The sequence below is a fragment of the Zootoca vivipara genome, chromosome 2, assembly GCF_963506605.1.
Source record: "Zootoca vivipara chromosome 2, rZooViv1.1, whole genome shotgun sequence".
In the NCBI taxonomy this organism is placed as follows: Eukaryota; Metazoa; Chordata; class Lepidosauria; order Squamata; family Lacertidae; genus Zootoca; species Zootoca vivipara.
The window spans coordinates 123362963-123384834 of NC_083277.1; the positions used below are offsets into that span (position 1 = coordinate 123362963).

At 48.5% G+C, this 21872-nt stretch overlaps 1 protein-coding gene across 1 annotated transcript; it reads left to right on the plus strand.

Moving 5' to 3' along the window:
- Positions 1-349: 349 nt before the first annotated feature.
- LOC132591772 (uncharacterized) lies at positions 350-9954 on the plus strand. Its single transcript, XM_060272191.1, has 2 exons — positions 350-554; positions 7041-9954. The coding sequence occupies exon 2, from the start codon at positions 7062-7064 to the stop codon at positions 9054-9056; it is 1995 nt and encodes a 664-aa protein (XP_060128174.1). The 5' UTR covers positions 350-554; positions 7041-7061; the 3' UTR covers positions 9057-9954.
- Positions 9955-21872: the final 11918 nt, after the last annotated feature.

Consider the following 21872-nt stretch of genomic DNA (forward strand, 5'->3'; position numbering starts at 1 on the left):
TCACCGGATAGCCCTCCTCCCAAATCCATTTATCGCCTTTCATACAATTGTGTAACATGTACAGAAAAACCTATAAAACTGTCAACCTTCCTTTGTTCTAGGTTCTTCACTCCGTGCTGCTACGTGAGTGGAAGGACCCTGTTGCAACAGTTTTTTATTCTTTAATAAACTATACTTTGCTTTTGACAGCCTTAGTTTGGTCTCTGTCATTCTACGGCCAGCGGCAACATCGTGCCTGCTTGCCTGGATCCTTGGGCTCTCCCTGGGTCAGGATCCATTTCTCTGGGTTCATAGGAACCAGCTAAAATTTTACCTCAATTTGGCGACCACGAAGGGACCCAGTTTTTCCTTGAGCCCCGGACTTTCTGGGGAAAGGAGACCCAGCGCGCTCCTGCCTCTTGCAGGGGGAAACCCGACTTCAGGGTCCGGAGCTCAGGGGAGTGATTGGGAGCCTAGCGGGACCAAGCCAAGGCAAAGCAAAGATTTGGGAAGGGTTGGTTTTTTACCAGGAACCTGATCGTTGAGGAAAACCGAAGCTTCAGGAGTCATTCGTTGTGAGTATTAAACAGGGACATTTTGGGGTGGGCTGATTACTGCAGCAACTAAAAATCTAAAACTTCACTCTTCACTGTTCTCTCCTTTTCTGTTTCTTATCTTGGGCTCTAGTTGCAGCTAAGCTGTAAAGGCATAAGGGATAAAGAAGAATTGGAGCCTTTTGGGATCCGTCCTTTCGTTAAAACGAAATCCCTAGAAGGACGGACCCAGCTCGCTCCTGCCAATCTGCGCAGGAGTTCTGAGCAATCTACCCAACCTTATTCCGTATTCCTCTGCTCTTAATCTTCAGGTGAAGACGCCCCCCTGCCACGGCGACCCTTGTTGGGTAGGACCCGTGACCAGGGAATGCAAGTGCGCCTGTTCCTTTCCTACTCTGTATTCCTCAGTTCCGACCTGACATTGCGTAGGCAAGCGTTCAGTAGGATCTGAGCCTAGTGTGTAAGAGGCAGGAAAGTTGCTGCAGGACCCTAGGCAATTAATGACCGGGAGGGGGTCCTTAGGTATCTAGCCACACCAGCCACCTAGTTAGCAAGTGCAGGTAGGCAGGAGACGGTATCGTCTGTTGAGTGAGTCTTAGACTCAGGAGTTTAAGGAATAGAGTGTCCCGGATTGGAGGGTCTTCTACCCGCACTGCAGTATAAATAGGCCAGAGAGTTAAACATGGGCGCCCAATCTTCTAAGGAATTCCTACCCCAAACTCCCAACCGGAGCAAAGCGCAGTGGAAGCTTGGCTCTGGTAAGGACTTTGAGGGAGAAACCCCGTTACAATTTGTCCTCCAAAGTTGGAGTGATATCCCTGGAGCGGACAAGCTAGACAGAACGCGTTTGCAAAAACTATGCAAAAAACACTGGGTCCGCTTTACCATGGATCACCCAGACGAAGGGAAGTGGCTGCCAGGAGGGTCGTTTAACACCCAACGGATTGCCGCCTTAAAGATCACTCTAGAAGATCAGTATCCCCTCCAGGTTCGCTATCTTAACCTGTTCGAGAAGGCAAAGGAGATCCTTAAAGGCAATGACCCCCCCGCCGTTCCCCAGATGCCAGTTATCAAAAGGAAGGATCCTAAACCCCCATCTTACCAAGAGACTATAGAAGAGCCCCTGGATCGCATTCCCAGTTGTACCCAGGTTCCAGAACCAACCCCCCCCCAATCAGGAGATAAATGAAAGGAGGGGAGGAGAAGTAACCCCCACAAGTAGACCGGGAACGGGAGCTGCTACACCCGAACCACCCAGCTTAACTAGGGGACCCCAGGATGACCAAGTAACTCAAAGTCCACCTGACGAGCCCCCCCATCTCAGCCCTGTAGCCAGCCCTGTCGCCAACCGCACTAGAAGCAAGGATCCGGAAAAGACGTTAGTCGTAGAGTTAGTGACAGCCTTAAAAGAATTAACTACCCGTCCGCCTGCAGCGGAAGAAACAGCCAGTACATCAGCTGTGGGATTAATGGGACAATATCCTCTTAGGTCTGTTCCAGTAACAGACGGGAAAACCTTTGTATATTCACATGTCCCCTTCCTATCAACGGACTTAATGAATTGGGCTAATCAAATGGCCGCCTTAAAAGACAATCCCACAATGTGCTATAGGAAAGTCTCCATCTTATTTTCAACCCACAACCCTTCATGGGCCGATGTCCACATGCTTCTGAGCTCTCTCTTCGAGGACAACGAGAGAGATGAAATAATGAGCAAAGCCGCAGAAGCTCTACGGTTGCCTGAGACACAATCTGATAAACCGGCAGGCGTTAATCCGGTAACGGAAGCTCAGTTAATAACCGACCCAGAGTGGGACTACAATACACCAGAAGGGATCTGGAGCCTAAAAACCTTCAGGAAGGCTATCCTATATGGCATTAAAGCGGCTGGAAAAAAATCTGTCAATTGGACAAAAATTCGAGAAATTACACAGGGGCCTGACGAGACACCTTCCGCTTTTTATACCAGGCTAATCAATGCCTTCCGTACTTGGGGAGGAATTGACCCCGACACCCCTGAAAATCAAGTAGTGGTAAAGAGCTTTTTTAAGGACCAGTCATGCCCAGACATACGGAAGTTCTTATCTCTTCAAGTGCCTTATGAAGGGCGGCCAATGACTGAAATTATAGAACTTGCAAAAACGATATATGATGGGAGGGATGAGAGGAAGAAGAAGGAGGCAAGGAAGGAGAAGGAAGAAGACGCAAGGGTCCTGGCATTAGCTCTAGGCTCAGCCCAATTCCAGAGTAACTTTAAACCCAACAACCCTTATAATCCTTCCTCCAGGAACTTTAGACCGCAAGGAAGGGGAAATTATCCACAGACGGGTCGAAATAATACGCCCTACCAACGGCCAGGGAATGCCCAGCAACAAGCCCCTTATCAGTGTTATTATTGTAACCAAACAGGACACATAAAGCGAAATTGTTCCCTTTTCTTAAGCTCCTTGGCCACAAGACTAACTCCCATTGATAACGATACCGCGGCAAATGCTACCCCTGCCATAGGACCAAATCCGTTTCATGACCAATTCCCAGGACAAGCTCCGCAACAAATTAATCAATGACAACCAACAGGGAATCCCTCTAAAGCAGCCCTAATGTGCCCAACAATCTATTTATCATCCCATGACCCCACGTGCACCATCAATATTGACGGACATGAGTACCAATGCTTATTAGACACTGGGGCCACCTTTTCCACCTTAAATGACAGCCACCTAAAATCAAGTCAATCAAAACAACGCATAATGGGCATTGATGGGATTCCCAGAACGTGTCCTCTTTCAGAACCCGCTAAAGTAGCTATAGGACCACTAACCGCAGAGCATTCCTTCCTACTGACCTCAAGCCCAGTAAACTTATTAGGACGCGATTTGCTCTGCAAATTAAAGGCAACTATAACATGCAGCAACGAAGGAATATATCTCCATATGCCAGAGGAGGCTGCGATTTCCTTCCAAGGTGTCATAACAGAGGCAAGCTCTACCGACCTAGAGATACCCCCATCATTAATCGACAAAGTGCCAACACATTTGTGGGGCACCACAAATACAGCAGTGGGACTTTTAAAATCAGCCGACCCTGTATGCATAAAATACCGCACAGACATACCATACCCTTCTGTGAAACAGTACCCCCTGCCACGGGAAGCCATAGAGGGATTGAAACCAATGATCAAAGAATTCATGGACCAGGGCATACTGGTACCCTGCGTGAGCCCCTGCAACACCCCACTCCTTCCAGTACGCAAACCATCGCCCCCTGGAGCCCCAGTTCGGTATCGCTTAGTCCAAGATCTCAGGCTTGTCAACAACTTTGTCATACCTCGCCATGCCATTACGGCAAATCCCAACACCATTTTAACAGGAATTCCACCAGACAGCACCCATTTCAGTGTAATTGACCTATGCTCAGCCTTCTTCTCCATACGTGTACATGAACAGAGCCAATTTCTTTTTGCATTCACCTGGGAAAATGGACAGTTAACTTGGACCCGGCTTCCGCAAGGATACGTGGAAAGCCCCACCATTTTTGCATGTGCATTGCACAAAGATCTACAGGATTTAATATTTCCTTCCAATTCCTCTCTGATTCAGTATGTTGATGACCTGATCTTATGCTCAGCATCTGAAACGAACTGTCAAAATGATACAATCTATCTATTAACCACGCTAGCTGACAAAGGCCATAAGGTGTCACCCAAGAAGTTGCAGTTTTGCCAGACAGAAGTTAAATACTTGGGCCACATTATCGGACATGGAACAAGGGCACTGACTACTGACAGGGTAGATGCCATTACCAAGATTCCCCTACCTAAAACTAAGAAACAACTACGAGGGTTCCTAGGAATGAGCGGGTTCTGCAGGTCCTGGATCCCGGGATATGGGGAGCTAACGAAACCCCTTGTTAAAATGACCAGCAAGGATGAAAGCGAACCACTAGAATGGTCCAAGGAGAGTTTACAGAACTTTGAGATTATAAAGAGGGAACTAAGATCTGCCCCGGCGTTAGGTCTCCCGGACTATCGCTTACCCTTCTCCCTTTTTGTTCATGAACGGAAAGGTGTAGCCTCCGGAGTCCTGACACAAACATTCAGGGGACAGGAGAGGCCAGTCGCTTATTACAGTATACAGCTGGACCCTGTAGCAAGGGGAACTGTTGGATGCCTTAGGGCAATTGCAGCGGCTGCCGAACTAGTGGAAAGGGCCTTGGAAATAGTACAAAATCAAGAATTAACCATCAATGTACCCCATGCTGTGGCCACCCTGCTAAATTTAAGAAACTGCCAGCATTTTAGCAATGAGAGGCTAAATCAGTATGAAGCTGCCTTGCTTGCTCCATCCAACGTATTTATAAAAAGGGTAAACACACTAAACCCTGCTACCCTATTACCCTTACCCGATGATGGCACTCCCCACCACGACTGCACCTTGGCAGTTCGCCTGGCAGAAAAACCACGGGAAGATCTAGACCACTTGCCCATGGACTCACCTGATCTCTCAATTTTCACAGACGGCAGCTCTAAGGTAGTAAATGGAAATAGACAGACCGGGTATGCAGTAGTGACACACGATTCTATATTAGAAGCAATGCCCATCAATCCGCGTTACAGCGCACAAGCGGCTGAGCTCATTGCATTAATTAGGGCATGTGAGCTCAGTGAAAACAAACGCGTAAATATTTATACAGACTCTAAATACTGTTTTGGGCTAGTGCATGCCACCGGCACCCTTTGGAAACAACGAGGCTTCCTAACAGCAGCCGGAACACAGATTTCTCACGCGACCTTAGTTAAAAGATTGATGGACTCCATACACCATCCCAAAGCCATCTCAGTAGTTCACTGTAAGGCCCACACCAATGGCACGGACTTTATCTCTGTAGGAAATCGGATTGCCGATTCCGCTGCCCAGGAGGCAGCGGGATTGAGAGGGGAAATAGTTGGGAATGAATTTCAGGCCCTTTTGGCCCCAGCTGATGTGGACTTCAAACGAATGTATGATACAGCCCAGCCAGAAGAAATAATATCATGGCAGGAGCTAGGAGCACAATTAAATGACAATGCGTGGGTCATGCCCGATGGTCGCCTGGCAATGCCAAGAGCTTGGGTACCCCGCCATCTCCGGGTCCTGCACAATTTTACGCATTGGGGGGCGAACCGTCTTAGCGACAGTATCCTTAGACACTGGTATGCCCCAGGTGTTCACCAATTCGCCAAATCGGTATCTAAAAACTGTCCCATCTGCGCGGGGTTTAACCCCAAAACCGAACCCCGCAAGCCCCCCGGCTCCAGACCATGGGCGTATATTCCTTTTGAGAGCCTGCAATTGGACTTTGCTGAGCTTCCGAGCTGCTTAGGGTATAAACAATTGCTAGTAATAACCGATCGCCTTTCTGGGTGGCCGGAGGCGTTTCCATGCAAACATGCAAATGCGCAAACCGTGGCCAGGATTCTCATGCAGGAAATTATACCCAGGTATGGAGTTCCACGGCGTTTAGACTCCGACCGCGGAACCCATTTTGCAGCTGAAATCGTCCAATCCATTTCTAAGGCTTTTGGAATTAAGTGGCAACTCCATACCCCATATCACCCCCCTTCATCCGGACAGACTGAGCGGATGAATGGACTAATCAAGACCCAACTTGGAAAAATATGTAAAGCCACTGGCCTTAAATGGGTTAATGCACTGCCATTGGTACTCCACAACATCCGTAGTCAGCCCAGGGGTCTCCTAAAACTCTCCCCTTACGAACTTTTATTTGGCCGACCATCGCCAACCCATACCACTCAACTTCCTACTTCCGAACTGGAAGTTGGGGAGAATGAACTAATAACTTATGTGAGACAATTACAGCAACAACTAAAGAAACTTCACCGATATGCCGCGAACTGTCAGAATGTACCCCTTGATGTGGATGCCCACTCCTTTAAACCCGGAGACTGGGTACGCATCAAAACCTACAGACGCATAGCCCTACAGCCTCAGTGGGAGGGACCCTTCCAAGTCCTCCTCACAACACCCACGGCAGTCAAGGTGTCCGAGCGCTCCGCGTGGATCCACCACACGTTCTGCAAACCAGCGCAACCTCCACAGGACGACTCTGAAGGATCTACACCACCGCCGCCCGAGGACGTCGCCTCCCCGACCGACATCGCAATGGACACCGGCCTGGGCCCCGACTCCCCGGACAGCCCTACAGCCCAGGCAACCAGATCACCATCTGAAGAAGACAACGCTGACCACGAGTCACCGGAGAAATGGCTATCTAGAATCCTGCTTGACCCACATCCAGACGACCCCGACCGCCCTCCCATCCGACTGCAGTTCCGGAAGGAGAAGATCGCCGAAACCAACACCTGATACCCCGTTTTTGTTTTCCCTACCCTTATCTCAAACCCTCTTCTTCCCTTACCCCTCCCTTGCATGCTGTCAAACCCAAGCCCCAAGCCCCTTCCTCCCTAAGTGTATCGTGTCTGTCATGTTTTCTTTCTCTCCCCTACAGGTTGGCAACTCACCTCTAAGGATGGACCGCCTCCTGCTCCTGGCATGCAGTCTTTCCGTCCTCCCGGTAACCGCGAACCCACCATTCGACTGCGGAAGGAACCCGACAGATTTTTTCTTCCTGGACCGACAAGCGGTTGATTCCACCGATCCCTCATCTCTGAGCAACTTGGGAAACCTCGATTTCTGCTTGCCCGGAACCACGACTTGGCTCCGACATGCTTTCCGCCCCCGCTTGCAGGACACTCAAGTCTGGGAACTGCTCATTCGGTCTGCCTCGTATTCCATCATCGGACGCGCATTCTACACCATTGACAACCTGTGGAACCGACTAACTTGCCACAATGGAACTTATCACAAAACTCAATGGGGAATGACAGTCAGGACTTTTGACCCCACTGAGATAGGACATGGACTTTGGGAAGGGTATACGGACTCTGTTTCTAATGACTTCTGGACTTATGGACTTACCTGCACCCATCCTGTCAGTACCACCACAGTTCAAGGTATTTGTGTGCGAAAGTTCTGCTGTCTATGGGATCTGGGGACTTTTTCAGCATGGGATGGGAACAAGTATGTGGAAGGATGGTTACACCCAGTTGGGGGTAGCACTGATTTAGAATGGGATTTCAAGGGGCCCCAGAGATGTGGAGGGATAGCTTCCGACTTGTATCTCCTTCAACGCCATGACCCCCTTCACCCAGTCGGCACGGCCCCCAGATCTGTCAACTTATCTGAGTTTCCTGGTTCCCAACGCAACTCCCTAAGATCCGCTTGGCAAAGCAATTCATATATCCAATTAGTACAGAAGGTAGCCCATGCAACTAACCTCACCGACTGCTGGATATGCGCTCATACCCCAGCACATATTGAGCAAGGGGTGCCTTTTGTTGCGACACCCCTCACACTAGATCAGTACAGATCCCAATACCTCTTCACCCGCAACCTGACTTTTATAAAGCCTACCTCTCAATATATCTACTTAAGCGGGGAAACCACCGGGCCACTATGTAGAAAATTTTCGGGAACCAAGGATCACATAGGATCCAGTTCCTGCTTAGTGACTGTCGCTAGTGATCCCGAGGGAAACAGGACATGGATTCAGAACCGTACCCATTCCCGCCCTTACCCAAATATGAAATCTGCCCTCACCGCAGTGCTTTACCCCTTGATAGCCGAAACCCCTAGCGCGGCCCTTGTGGAAACCTTTCAGACTGGCCGTATTGGGGAACCCTTGAGTGGGTTGTTCTGGGTCTGTTCCACACGAGCTTTCACCTGGGTCAGCATACACATGCAAGGATCCTGCTACCTGGGTCATGTGCACCCGGGGCTTCGAGTAACCCGGAATTTACCCCATGGCCGCAGAAGGAACAGACGTTCCCCAGTGACTTCCCGGAAGCCCAGTGCTAGTGGAGAGACATGGCTCCGTGCACTCATTCCTGCATACGGAGCCTATTCTAACCACTTGGACATTTTACGATTGACGGACATTTTGCTCCGTTTTATAAACGAGTCTGAAGCCTCCACCATGTCAGTCTTGACGGAGTTGACCCAGGTCCGCTCCATGACCCTGCAGAATCGCCTTGCTCTTGACCTTCTATTGGCCTCCCAGGGCGGCACATGTAAGCTCATCGGGGCAGAGTGCTGCTCCTACATTTCTGATCAGACCCTTAACGTCACCGCGCATCTCCAAACAATGGACTCCCTCGTTCATGATCTCAGGAACATCCAGCATGAGGGACTGGGGAATTGGGACCCTTGGTCATGGCTCCCAAATGTCACTTGGCTCAGGGAGGTAGTGAAGGGGACCGTCTACATTGCTATATCCCTGGCACTCCTCCTATTCCTTTCCTGCTGCTGCCTCCAGAGCTGTCCTTTAGCGACAGCCGCTGGCAGATCTCTAGCTCCCTCTGTAAGCCTCCAAGCCCCCCTCCAGCGAGCCCCCGAGTTTCCAGAAGAAATTCCGATGTTCCATTTGGGAAATGGTGATTACGTAAACGTTGATGTGCGGCATTAATTTTTAATAAATTAAAAATTAGGCCGCAGAGAGGGGAAATGAAATAGAAATCGGGGTACACAATCCACGTTTAAGGGGTCCAGAAATGAACAGAGAGGGGACACACTCATTGCCCACACAGAAGCCATATTTCTACCTGACATCGGGAATCAGGTCAAAGGGGAAACTGCCTGAACCAAGGGAAGGAATAATCCCTTCTTGCCCAGACTTGCCCTAGGATGCTCTCCACCCTAGTAAACATTCCACGATTATCATAAACCCTGCTATCAACACCCTAGAAGGGCACACATAACAAAAACCAAGTCAGGATGTCTGGAATGACAAGCTATCACGATCATTACACAAAAATCCCGTTCTGGCTGCTGACGAAGCGTCTCCGTCTCCCTCCCAGAAGAGATTATCGGTTCCAGGAAACGCAACCGATCCTGTGTTAATAAACTATGTCAATTAAAAGGACTAATTGTTTTATACTGTATAGCCAAAGCTTTTTCTCCATGCCCTCTCCTAGGCTGAGATTTCGTTGTATTTTTTTAACCATGTTACAAGCTGTCAAAACGTTCCTTGAAAATGTCAATACGAAGTTGCTATGTATCCACTGTGTTCCCTCCTTCCCGCTACAATGATTGTATAACTCCTTCCCAGAACAGCCTTAAAGTGTAACTTTTGATACCTTTCAATTGATATTGTATCCACTAGACAAAACGTTCCCGCAAGCTTCATTTCTATTAACTTTTGTATGCTCCGTGGCTCAGTATATGTTTATGGACAACTTTATATGAATTCCTATATATCCTATGGACTTTTTACTCTCTGCGCTTTCCACCTTGGCATTCCTTATCCCACACTGCCACCTAGCCAGTCTTTGACAAAATGACACTAATGCACAAGCTCAAGGAAGAAAAACAACTTTATTTAGATTTTGATATCGCTGACATCTGCCGCATCTCCAACCAGTTGCCTGAAACAATAAAGGAATGTACATAAGCATCAACTGGACTATCACCAGGAACTGCCACCTTTTGTTTTTCCTCATCAAGGACTATCAACTTGTTTGTCCTCACCGGATAGCCCTCCTCCCAAATCCATTTATCGCCTTTCATACAATTGTGTAACATGTACAGAAAAACCTATAAAACTGTCAACCTTCCTTTGTTCTAGGTTCTTCACTCCGTGCTGCTACGTGAGTGGAAGGACCCTGTTGCAACAGTTTTTTTATTCTTTAATAAACTATACTTTGCTTTTGACAGCCTTAGTTTGGTCTCTGTCATTCTACGGCCAGCGGCAACATCGTGCCTGCTTGCCTGGATCCTTGGGCTCTCCCTGGGTCAGGATCCATTTCTCTGGGTTCATAGGAACCAGCTAAAATTTTACCTCAGCGGTTACGTGCCTCTCCCTCTAAGATTTTAAAACTTAAACTGTCATGATAGCATTTTAAAGGTTTGTCCGAATACACAAAGCCTTTTTATTTATTTTTTAAAAACCCTCAGCCTGTGATTTGTTTTTACTGCAACCAAAGGGAGGGTCTCCATTGACACAAACAGGGAATTAAGAAAAACAGACACAGATAAAACAATCTGCAGAGGGAAGACACAGACTGACAGCTGCCATTCACTGTCACAGGGGGTGGGGGGAGCTTTATAGAGTGGTTTGAATCTTTAATGAGATTTTCTTCCTGTATGGAATATACAAATCGTGATACAAAGGAAAGGGAAGCTAAAGGTTAAGGGGTTTTGTCCTTGAACAGTTGATGTTGTTGCTATAAGAACCTTTGCCCAATTTTATAGTACAGTATTTGGCTCTTACCTTTGTTTGTTTTTATTAAACAAGGAAAAAGAAGAGAAGGAAGGGAGACGATCCCTGGATCTCCCTTTGCACCCTCCTTCCCCACCCAATCCCTTGCCTGCATCCATCGCCTGCTAGATCAAGAGCTGCCAGGGGCCCAAGTGAATCAGATGCTGCATGAAGCACTACCAGCAAGAACCAGGTGCAAAAGACAGGATCATTGAGCACATTCAGGGTCTGAAATGTGTTTCCATTGCCAGAATTGAAATGAATTTCAATTTACTCTGTGCTGTGGGACGTGGGTGGCGCTGTGGTCTAAACCACAGAGCCTAGGGCTTGCCAATCAGAAGGTCGGCGGTTCGAATCACCCGCAATGGGGTGAGCTCCCATTATTCGGTCCCTGCTCCTGCCAACCTAGCAGTTTGAAAGCACATCAAAGTGCAAGTAGATAAATGGAAGGGACCCTGAGGGTCATCTAGTTCTACCTCCAAACACAATCCCTTCCCACCAGCTTGAGGTTGCAGCTAATTTATAATGGGGGCAGGACGAACACTGAGTCATCCTCCTAGCACAATGCTGCAAGCAGTTATTGATGTCTTTGAAGAAATGTGTGTGGCGGGTAGGAAAACCCAATGGCATATGTCAGGTCTGGCCTGGGGAGAAATTCCTTTCTGACATGAATAATTCAGTACACCTGAGTTCTGAGCCCCATAGGCATAGGTCACAGCCGCACCTGGATTTCCCCAAAGAATCCTGGGAACTGTAGTTTACCACTCACAGAGTTACAATGCCTAGGCATCTATAGCAAACTACAGTACCAGTTCCTGGATTTGGGTTGGAGGGAGCCATGTGCTCTATGGTGTGGGTGGGACCTAAGAATCTCATAGAATAGAGATCAGTTCAGTCCAAAGGACAGCACTAGAGCCCCCACTTTGCCCCAAGAGGCTGCTTTTAATTCTGTCTACTGAAAGGGAGAAGCAGGCGGGGCAGCAGGTCTAAAGTGCTGCCACAAACTCTTTGCCTGTGTTATTTATGACACCTGAATTTCGGCTAGCCAACCCTGGTTTATAGCCAAAGAGATGATGGGGCACGGTGGCGCTTTTGCTCATCTGATTACACAAACACGCCAATGTATGCACCAATGATACTAGTGTAGCCTAGTGGTGCAGTTCGGCAATTTTAGACTCTGGGCTAAATGGTCTCATGGGAGCCCCTCTCTTCTCTAGACTTTGTGTCCTGGCCCTCGCTGCCAGGTGAAGAACTGGGATTTGGGTTCTTGTCACATTCTTTCTGGCATAAATCTGAGCAGTAGACGGGCAGAGCAAGGGTTAAAGGTGCCCCACCCTTCATTTGAAGACAAGGTGGGCACAAGCCTTGGTGTGGCAAATGGCCAGCATTTCTGCTCTGGCCAAGCAAAGGGGCCCTTTTGCAAGTGGGTTGGGCCCTTGAGGTTTGTTTGGGTTGGTGCCAGCATCTCCATGTCACTGGCAATGGAGGTGCCAGTATCTGGCCGTGGCCTTTAGGGGGTGTCCTATATTGCAGGCGTGGGACTCCTCTCCGACAACCTCTTCCAGGATTCAGCCCCTGACTCTCTAGATCACTGTCTCCTTCTCACATTGATCACTCTCACGTTCCCCGAGGCCCCAATTTCACCTCCCGGGATCTGCTCTGGTTGCCTTTCTCCAGCTCCCTGATCTCGTCTCCCACCTCTTTAGGATCCATCCATCCCTTCCAGGGTGGGCCTCAGCCTTATTTTAGGGTGTGTTGCTGCTTCGCTCCCTCCACAATGCTGCAAGCCATCCCTCCTGCTCTTTCCTGACGGCACCCCTGGGGTTCCCAGATCTCACCTGCATGGCATGTCTCTGTAGGTCAGGAGTTCTGCGCAGTGCTAGCATGACTTACTAGAAAAATGTCTGACCTCAGGCATGTGGAATGTGCAAGGAGGACCCGCCTATTGCCAAGACCCCCTGGGGATGGGGATGGGGATGGGGAAGGGAATTCATTTAATCTCTTGCATTGCCTTCTCAAAAACTGTTTTAGCAAGTCCCTGAACCCGGTGGGAGTTTGTGACAATAAAACCACATTGTCATCATATAGGAAGATTAATATTGGTCATATTAAAATTCTGCAGATGATGAAAATGATAATCTGTCTGAATTCACAAAAGTAGCAAAGGGAAATTAGAGACAAACAATTCCAAGGAGAGAAACAAAGATGATTGAGGCTGGTTTTAGAATGCAAGTCAGATATGCAAGTCAGATATATGATGAAAATTACCTGAAGCCTGATTCTAGCCAGGTTTACTCAGAACTAAGTCTCATTTATTTCAATTTACTTCATTCCCTGGACACAGAAGTTAAATCTTTTCGCAGTGCGAATGCACAGAGCCTTGCATATCAGGAAATGCCAAGAGAACCATACATTTTAGCATAGGGTAAAGAAGATTAAGCGGCCTACGATGGCTGGCCAAGGCTGCCATAAAGCAAAGCGACAAGAATTGTTCCCACTTGTCAGTGAGTGTGGAACAAGAGTACGAGGGTTGAAGTTGCAGAAAGGATGATTTGGGTTATATATTAGGGGAAATTTCCACTGAGTAAGAGCGAGTATTGAATTATTGTTTCACACTCTCTGCTTCCCCCAGTTCCAGCAGCAGCTTTACAGTCCTGGTGAGAATTGTAATAAACTGGTGTTTTTTAAAATGTACTGGTGAGGAAGCCAGCCAGCCGGCCAGGGTGCAGGTGGCCAGTCCTAATCCCAGAGCAACAGGAGCCCAGGAGCTCAAGAACCAGAAGTTGCTTCTGATGGCCAGAAAGGCCTTTCCAAGGCAGATCCAAATCTTTCTTTCCTGATTACCCTATATACCGGTAGTTTCCTGCCATTTTGTGTAGCATTGCCCCCTAAAGCCCTGGCTATATTCACCCCTACAGCTGTGTTTGGCCTTTGAAATGTCCCTGATCCACAATCCACAAATGTTTGATTTTTGTAAACAATTAAAAACAAAATTACATACTCCAGAAGATATGCAACGTTGGAGGTCCATCCTCCGATCTCCTTTTCGCTTGACATTTTTGCAGGCTGCGATTGCGAATGGTCTCCTTGCAGAGCTGGATCAGAGAACTGAAGCTGCCCCCTGTGGCGAGACCGGTTGCCACATCTCCCAATGCAGCCATAGGTGCCAGCTCCCTGGGACCTTGGGTGTCCGAGCACCCACAAATTCCCCACGAAGGGGCTGGGCACCCACAAATTTGGACACCAGGGCCATACACGCTGCATGGCACCCACGGCCCCGGGCACCCACTGTTGTGGGGCCAAGCTGGCACTCCTGAATGCAGCTCAGCTGCAGCTGGCAGGAGTGGAGGGCCCTAACTTAGGGAAGGGCTGCAGCTCAGTGGCAGAGCACCTGCTCAGCATGCAGAAGGTCCCAGGTTCAATCTCTGGCAATTCCAGGTGGGGGTTGGGCAAGGCCCCTGCCTGAATCCATGGAAATCCACTGCCAGCCAGAGTAGGCAGTACTGACCTAGATGGACAAGCTAAGGCCCCATCTGCACTGTACAGTACAGTTGAAGCAGTATTATACAGTGGTACCTCCAGTTGCAGACGGGATACGTTCTGGAGGTCTGGCTGCTGGACTGAGGTTTTCATAACTGGAGAGAGAATTTCTGTGCATGCATGCGCGCACACACAGAGCGGTAGAGTGCTTCTGTGCATGCGTGTGTGGCAAAAACCTGGAAATATACTTCCGGGTTTGCTGCTTACATATCCCGAAGTTTACGTAACCGTGGAGGTACGACTGTACTGGTTTAAGCAGCCATCATGGCTCCCCCCCAGTGGCATCGCAATGGGCGGGCAGGGGGGGTGGTACACTCCCAGTGCCACGTCTCCGGGGGTGACAAGGCGGCGCCCCAACGCACCGATGCAAGCAGCCATCACAACTCCGCAGCTGCATGTGGAGGATCCTCCGTTTGCGGCTGCAGCCGCAAGCAGAGGATCCCGGCACTGCAGCACTGGAAAACTGCTATGGAAAACTATGTACGGCACATGCGCGCTATGTAGCAATGCCCCGCCCTTGGGTGCATGTCATGTTTGCCGCTCTGGGTGGCCGAGCGGCTTCCTCCGCCACTGCTTCCTCCCAAGGATCCTGGGAACTGTGGTTGTTTGTTAAGGTTTCTGGGAGTCGCTAGGAGGGTCCCTTGCCATTCCCCTCACATTTCCAGAGTGGTTTAACCATCTATCCCCAGCGAACTCTGAGAGATAAAGCTGTATGAAGAGAATAAGCACCTCGTAACAATTCTCAGCAACACTTTCACAAACTACAGTTCCCAGGAAGCCATGACTGTTAATCCGGGATAAGAGCGCTTTAGATGTCACATGCAGATGTGGCCAGATGTATAACAAAATACAAGAACTACACAGGCCAGAGATGTAATGGAATAATCTTATCTCATCTGGTGTTGGATAGAAAGGGCAGCCCAATGGAGCAGTCTAAGCCTGGCAGAAGAATGTCTTTCTGCGCATTCCTTCCATCCACATCTCAGATGGAGGGAGGCTTCGCCAAAAGGACTCTCCAATTGATCCAATACTTTGGCCACCTCATGAGAAGAGAAGACTCCCTGGAAAAGACCCTGATGTTGGGAAAGATGGAGGGCACTAGGAGAAGGGGACGACAGAGGACGAGATGGTTGGACAGTGTTCTCGAAGCTACGAACATGAGTTTGACCAAACTGCGGGAGGCAGTGCAAGACAGGAGTGCCTGGCGTGCTATGTTCCGTGGGGTCACGAAGAGTCGGACACGACTAAACGACTAAACAACAACAACAACAACAATTGATCCAAGGCTATGCACACCTCAGCCACTCTGCTCACCCCACAGAAGGGGTGGGGAGGTCTCCACTCTCTGCCCAGTACCTGGCTGGTTTTCCTGCACCAAGCTGCAATTCACTGATGCTGTCAAGAGCTGCACAACAGCTGCCTGAAATGGAATGCATCTCAGTTTAGCTGCAGCTACTACTCTGTACGCAGCCACAGTGGATGGGCAGGATCCTAAGGGAGGAGACGATCCTGTAACAATCCTGTTCCCAAACAGCACTTTGAATTGAGCCTGGAAACAACCCAACATCCAGGGGAGTTGGTATAAAAGAGGAGAAGCTCCGTTCAGAACTATATATATAACTTAATCTCCATTTATGAGAGCAAGGATGGCCAAAATTAGTACAGCGCAGGGCCTAACTAGCCATTATGGGGAAATGTGTGGCTTCTGCTGACCTGCATGTCTTCTGCATGGTCCCCGGGCAGTGAAATAATCATATGCTCTACGACACAGCAAGGCCCCTGTCCTATGCAAGTGGGAAGCCATGAACTGAGTCAAGAAATGCAAAACACAATGACATCACAGCCTGCTTTTTTGTTGCTAGACTTACCGAGGAGACGCTGCTCCTTGTCAGCCATGTCTGTCCCCATCACATTTTGTTAGCCCCTAGGAGTGTGTGCCGTGAACGAGAAAGTCCTCAAGTATCACCTCTGTCATGAATGAAATAAGTCGCCTTAGGCAAGCTAGTATCCTATCACTTCCACCTGCAACATATGGCAATAATAAGACCAACCTACTTTGCATTGTTGCTGTAAGGATTAGAGAGATAATAACCATGCTCACATACCGTTTCTCCCAAACCTTGGCTCCAGTTCATGGTTTGTTTGATATGAAACTGTCTCAAATTCTACAATACTGTTGCTTAGCTGGAAGAGTGTTAGCATATGAATTTGGCCACAGCTGGGACATTACACACAAAACCCAAAGAGAGATGCACCACTAATTTGGAATATCTTCAGCTATCAACTTTTGCAAAATGTTTTTTTTTACTCGAAGTAAAGCTGAAACAGACATTTTTATTTAAACAAAACAAAGCTGTAGGCAAACGTTTATGTTGATTACAGTTTGGAAGGATTGCCAGGGGCTGGGCAAATTTGCTTCATGGGCTGGATCCAGCCCCCATTCACCCCACTGGCCTTCCCTGTGCTAGCATCTAAGCATGCATAGTAGTAAACAAGGACTATAACACCAGTTGGGGGAACAATTACTTTTGGCAGCTGTTATCTTTCCATACTTTATGAGGAACGTAATGATCCCCTGTTGGTAGATAAGGTAGTCAAGTACTGTTGAACTATAAACCAGAGGCAGCTGCCTTTATTCTCTCAGGGTGGATAGGATAGATTACAAACAATGTTTAGGATTTGCTCTCCATGACTTTTGGTCCTAATAATCCATTCTTGCTCCAGTAGCAGGTGGATAATGGTAGTGCCAAATGGAAGAATCACACAATAGAAGTCTCTCAGTTTTTTCCAAAATTTAAAATGTAAAACTTAAATTCAGATTTCTCTCCAGGTGGCTTCAGTTCCCCCCATTGCAAAATCTGCATTTCATTGGGAAGGATTTCATAACTACATTTTGGATGTATGGTATTAAAGCTTGCTTTTATGTACTGTTTGACTTGAAGGATGAAAATTTGTGATCCAATTCATTGTTTCTCCAAATTCAGTTTCAGTTCTACTTCATATATCGATTCCAGATTAAGACTTGGGGTTGAATCCAGCACTGCCCATGTGCAAGAGCAATGGACCTTTCTTAGAATCATAGAATCGTAGAGTTGGAAGAGACCACAAGGGCCATCCAGTCCACAACCATCCCTTCTCTCCCCATAGCTGCCAAGTTTTCCCATTTCTCGCGAGGAAGCCTATTCAGCATAAGGGAAAATCCCTTTAAAAAAGGGATAACTTGGCAGCTATGTCTCTCCCCCACCCCCGTGCACCCACAAATTTGGTCCTCCAACCCTCCAGACCAGATTTGGGGGGCACAGAGGAGGGATGCATGGGGAAGTGAAGAGGAAGATCCATTGCACCTTGTTATGTCGTGAGTGCGATTTCAGCTCTTCATGAAGTCAGCTCAGAATGCAGTTTGTCTGACTTTGGTACTCGCCCCCCCCCCCTGCACTCAGCTCTCACCTGTCAGCATGAGACAGCGGCCACAATTCCGGGAAATCCCTTTCACTGGCTGGCTAAACCAGGTTAGGGTAGCCAATGGGTCTGAAACCCTCAGTGAGTTAGGGACTTTCCCTGTGTGCAAAGACAAGCTCTGGCAGATGGAGCAGACGAGACCAAGAGTGAGTCCAAGGGTCAAGAAGGTGGCTTCTGCACTTGCTGTAGAGGGAGGTGAAGGGCAGATGGGGTTCATCCACCTGGGAAGGCAGCCCATCTAGGAGAAGGGAAATTCTGATCCTAAACCTCTGCTGCCTTGTGGGACATCTTCAGGAGAAGAAAAGGCTAAGGAGGAAGCCCTACACAAATCCAGGGTGAAGTCCCTAAGGTGGTTGGATGACACCTTGTCTGCCTCCTTCTGGCAACTCCTGCAGCCAAGCTTGTGCCCAACGTCTTGCTCTGCTTTCCTCTGGAGGCCAAGAGGAGAGCCTTGTTGTTTAGGCAGCCCACGAGCTCCATCCACCCTGCCCAGGTTTGTGCCCCAGGGAGGTCACTTTGGTGCGGCTAACGCAGCAGTTCAACTTCACCCCCAAAGGCTCACTCCACTGTTTGTCGAGACAGACAGATACCAACATCAACATTCAATATTACTTGACTGAAAGCTGGGGTGGCAAATTGGGTGGTGGGTATCATGTGGGGGACCCTCCTCCTCTCTGTCTCCTGGAGCCATCTCTGTGCTTCAGTCTCCTCATGTAAATGGCTCGGAAGGGATAAAAGTATATTCTTTTATTCTGAGCTCAAAGTCTCCAGCTTGTTTCACGCATTCATCTGGAAACCTCTGACTTCAAAGCTGCAAACCAGGAAGTATTTTATCTATTTGATAGTCAGTGCTTGGATCTGAAAAGCCGGGAAGCTCCACCCTGACCCCCCAGATTGTGCTGGGCTCCATCCCCAGGTTCTCCCCATTTCTGCCCTCAACCAGGGCCGGCTCTAGGTAGAGTCCCGGTGGTGCGGGGCATCAGGGCGCCAGGCCGCGCGGAAGCCATGCTGCACCCTGCGAGGGCGAGGGCGCCGGAGCGATCTCCGCCCCTCAGCGCCAGGGCGCGCGACCTGCTCGAGACTGCCCTGCCCTCAACCCACCAGATTCCATTTTGGCTTCACCTGACTTGACAGGTTCTGGGCACTTCCAGGACTGTTGGTATTTTGGGTGGGATTCAATCACATACTGTACTGGTACATTCAGGTTGCACAGCTGAAAGTAGTTTGGGCACAACAAGCAAACACAACTTTTTCCAATGAGAAAGTGATGGGCCAAGGCACTGAAAGGTACAGGATAACAACTGGGTGACACAGCATCGTATCAGCTCTCGTCAAATAATCAGTAATCAGGCTGCAGCATCAACCTCCCTGCAAACATTGTGCAAATAATTAAATGTGAAGGCTCAGTAAGCAGGTCATCTGGAGGATACCTCAGTGATACGTCATACTTCTTCCTGTCCTTTCTCTGCCTCCAGCTCCTGCCTAACGGACAGTGTTTTTCACATCAAATGTTGGTAGTTCTACTCTGGGCAGCTATGACTGGACCAGTTCAGGGTGGGATGGCTTTAGATCAGACATCCCCAGACTTCGGCCCGCCAGATGTTTTGGACTACAATTCCCATCATCCCTGACCACTGGTCCTCTTAGCTAGGAATCATGAGAGTTGAAGGCCAAAACATCTGGAGGGCCACAGTTTGGGGATGCCTGCTTTAGATCATGGGATTTTCCGGTGAATGTGTGTTTCTTCTTTTGCTGTCTTGCCAATGATTGTCCCTAACCCACCCCCTGCTAAGAAACTAAGTTGAAGCTAAGAGCTGCCATGCATTACTTAAAACAAAATTATAATAATCCTTTGACCTTACTTGATTTTTCTTTCAATAAATGACACTTTTGTCTTACATAATCTGGGAAGGGCACACGGAACTAGATTTCTCTGCTTCTAAATCCAGACACTCATTCAGTAATTAAAGAGAGTGTGTGGATGCTTTAGCTCAGGCATCCCCAAACTGCAGCCCTCCAGATGTTTTGGCCTACAACTCCCATGATCCCTAGCTAACAGGACCAGTGGTCGGGGAAGATGGGAATTGTAGTCCAAAACATCTGGAGGGCCGAAGTTTGGGGATGTCTGCTTTAGCTGAACCCTTCATCACATTCTTGAGGATGAGTACATGGGAAAGATGTGGTCATTCTTTTATCAGTTTTGGGCACCAAAGCCTTCCCAGAGGATTGCTTTCTAGCCTTTTCCCCTGTTATGCTGTTATAATGCCACCCCGGATTCTGTAACATGAGTATAAAAACCCTGCAAACATTGTCACAGTGGGGATGGCATATCGGCCCTTTAGGAACTATCTGCATACAGAAAGTCCCAAGCTCAGTTCCTGACATCTTCAGTTAAAAGGACCAGGTAGTCCTAAGGTGGTGTGAAAGACCTCTGACAGAAACCTTTGAGAGTCGCTGCCAAGACAAAGCAGACAATATTGGACGAGCTGAAAAACTATAGGCTGACTTGGTATAGAATCATAGAATCGTAGAGTTGGAAGAGACCACAAGGGCCACCCAGTCCAACCCCCTGCCAAGCAGGAAACACCATCAAAGCATTCTTGACAGATGGCTGTCAAGCCTCTACTTAAAGACCTCCAAAGAAGGAGACTCCACCACACTCGTTGGCAGCAAATTCCACTGCCGAACAGCTCTTACTGTCAGGAAGTTCTTCCTAATGTTGAGGTGGAATCTTCTTTCTTGTAGTTTGAATCCATTGCTCCGTGTCCGCTTCTCTGGAGCAGCAGAAAACAACCTTTATCCCTCCTCTATGACATCATTTTATATATTTGAACATGGCTATCATATCACCCCTTAACCTTCTCTTCTCCAGGCTAAACATACCCAGCTCCCTAAGCCGTTCATAAGGCATCGTTTCCAGGCCTTTGACCATTTTGGTTGCCCTCTTCTGGACACGTTCCAGCTTGTCAGTATCCTTCTTGAACTGTGGTGCCCAGAACTGGACACAGTACTCCAGGTGAGGTCTGACCAGAGCAGAATACAGTGGTACTATTACTTCCCTTGATCTAGATGCTATACTCCTATTGATGCAGCCCAGAATTACATTGGCTTTTTTAGCTGCTGCATCACACTGTTGACTCATGTCAAGTTTGTGGTCTACCAAGACTCCTAGATCAGGCATCCCCAAACTGCGGCCCTCCAGATGTTTTGGCCTACAACTCCCATGATCCCTTGCTAGCAGGACCAGTGGTTGGGGAATATGGGAATTGTAGTCCAAAACATCTGGAGGGCCGAAGTTTGGGGATGCCTGCTCCTAGATCCTTTTCACATGTACTGCTCTCAAGCCAGGTGTCACCCATCCTGTATTCGTGCCTTTCATTTTTTTTGCCCAAGTGTAGTACTTTACAGTTCTCCTTGTTAAAATTCATCTTGTTTGCTTTGGCCCAGTTGTCTAATCTGTTAAGGTCATTTCGAAGTGTGATCCTGTCCTCTGGGGTATTAGCCACCCCTCCCAATTTGGTGTCATCTGCAAACTTGCTCAGGATGCCCTCAAGCCCATCATCCAAGTCATTGATAAAGATGTTGAATAAGATTGGGCCCAAGACAGAACCCTGTGGCACCCCACTAGTCACTACTATCCAGGATGAGGAGGAGCCATTGATGAGCACCCTTTGGGTTCGGTCAGTAAGCCAGTTACAAATCCACTGAATGGTAGCATTGTCTAGCCAGCATTTTACCAGCTTCTTTACAAGAATATCATGGGGCACCTTGTCAAAGGCCTTGCTGAAATCAAGATAGGCTACATCCACAGCGTATAAGGCAGCTTCAGATAGGTTCAGCCCTAAAGGTAGAGAGAGGAAGTTCTCCCAAGAAAGTCTGAACACACAGCACACATTTAAAGTACATGGGGATGGGGTCAACTACTTAGTCCTGCCATCAGAAGCTCTTGCAAGGACTTCTGCTAGTGCACAGAGCCTTTCCCCATTTCCCCCTGCACACCTCCCAAATTGGCTCTGGAAGGGAGGA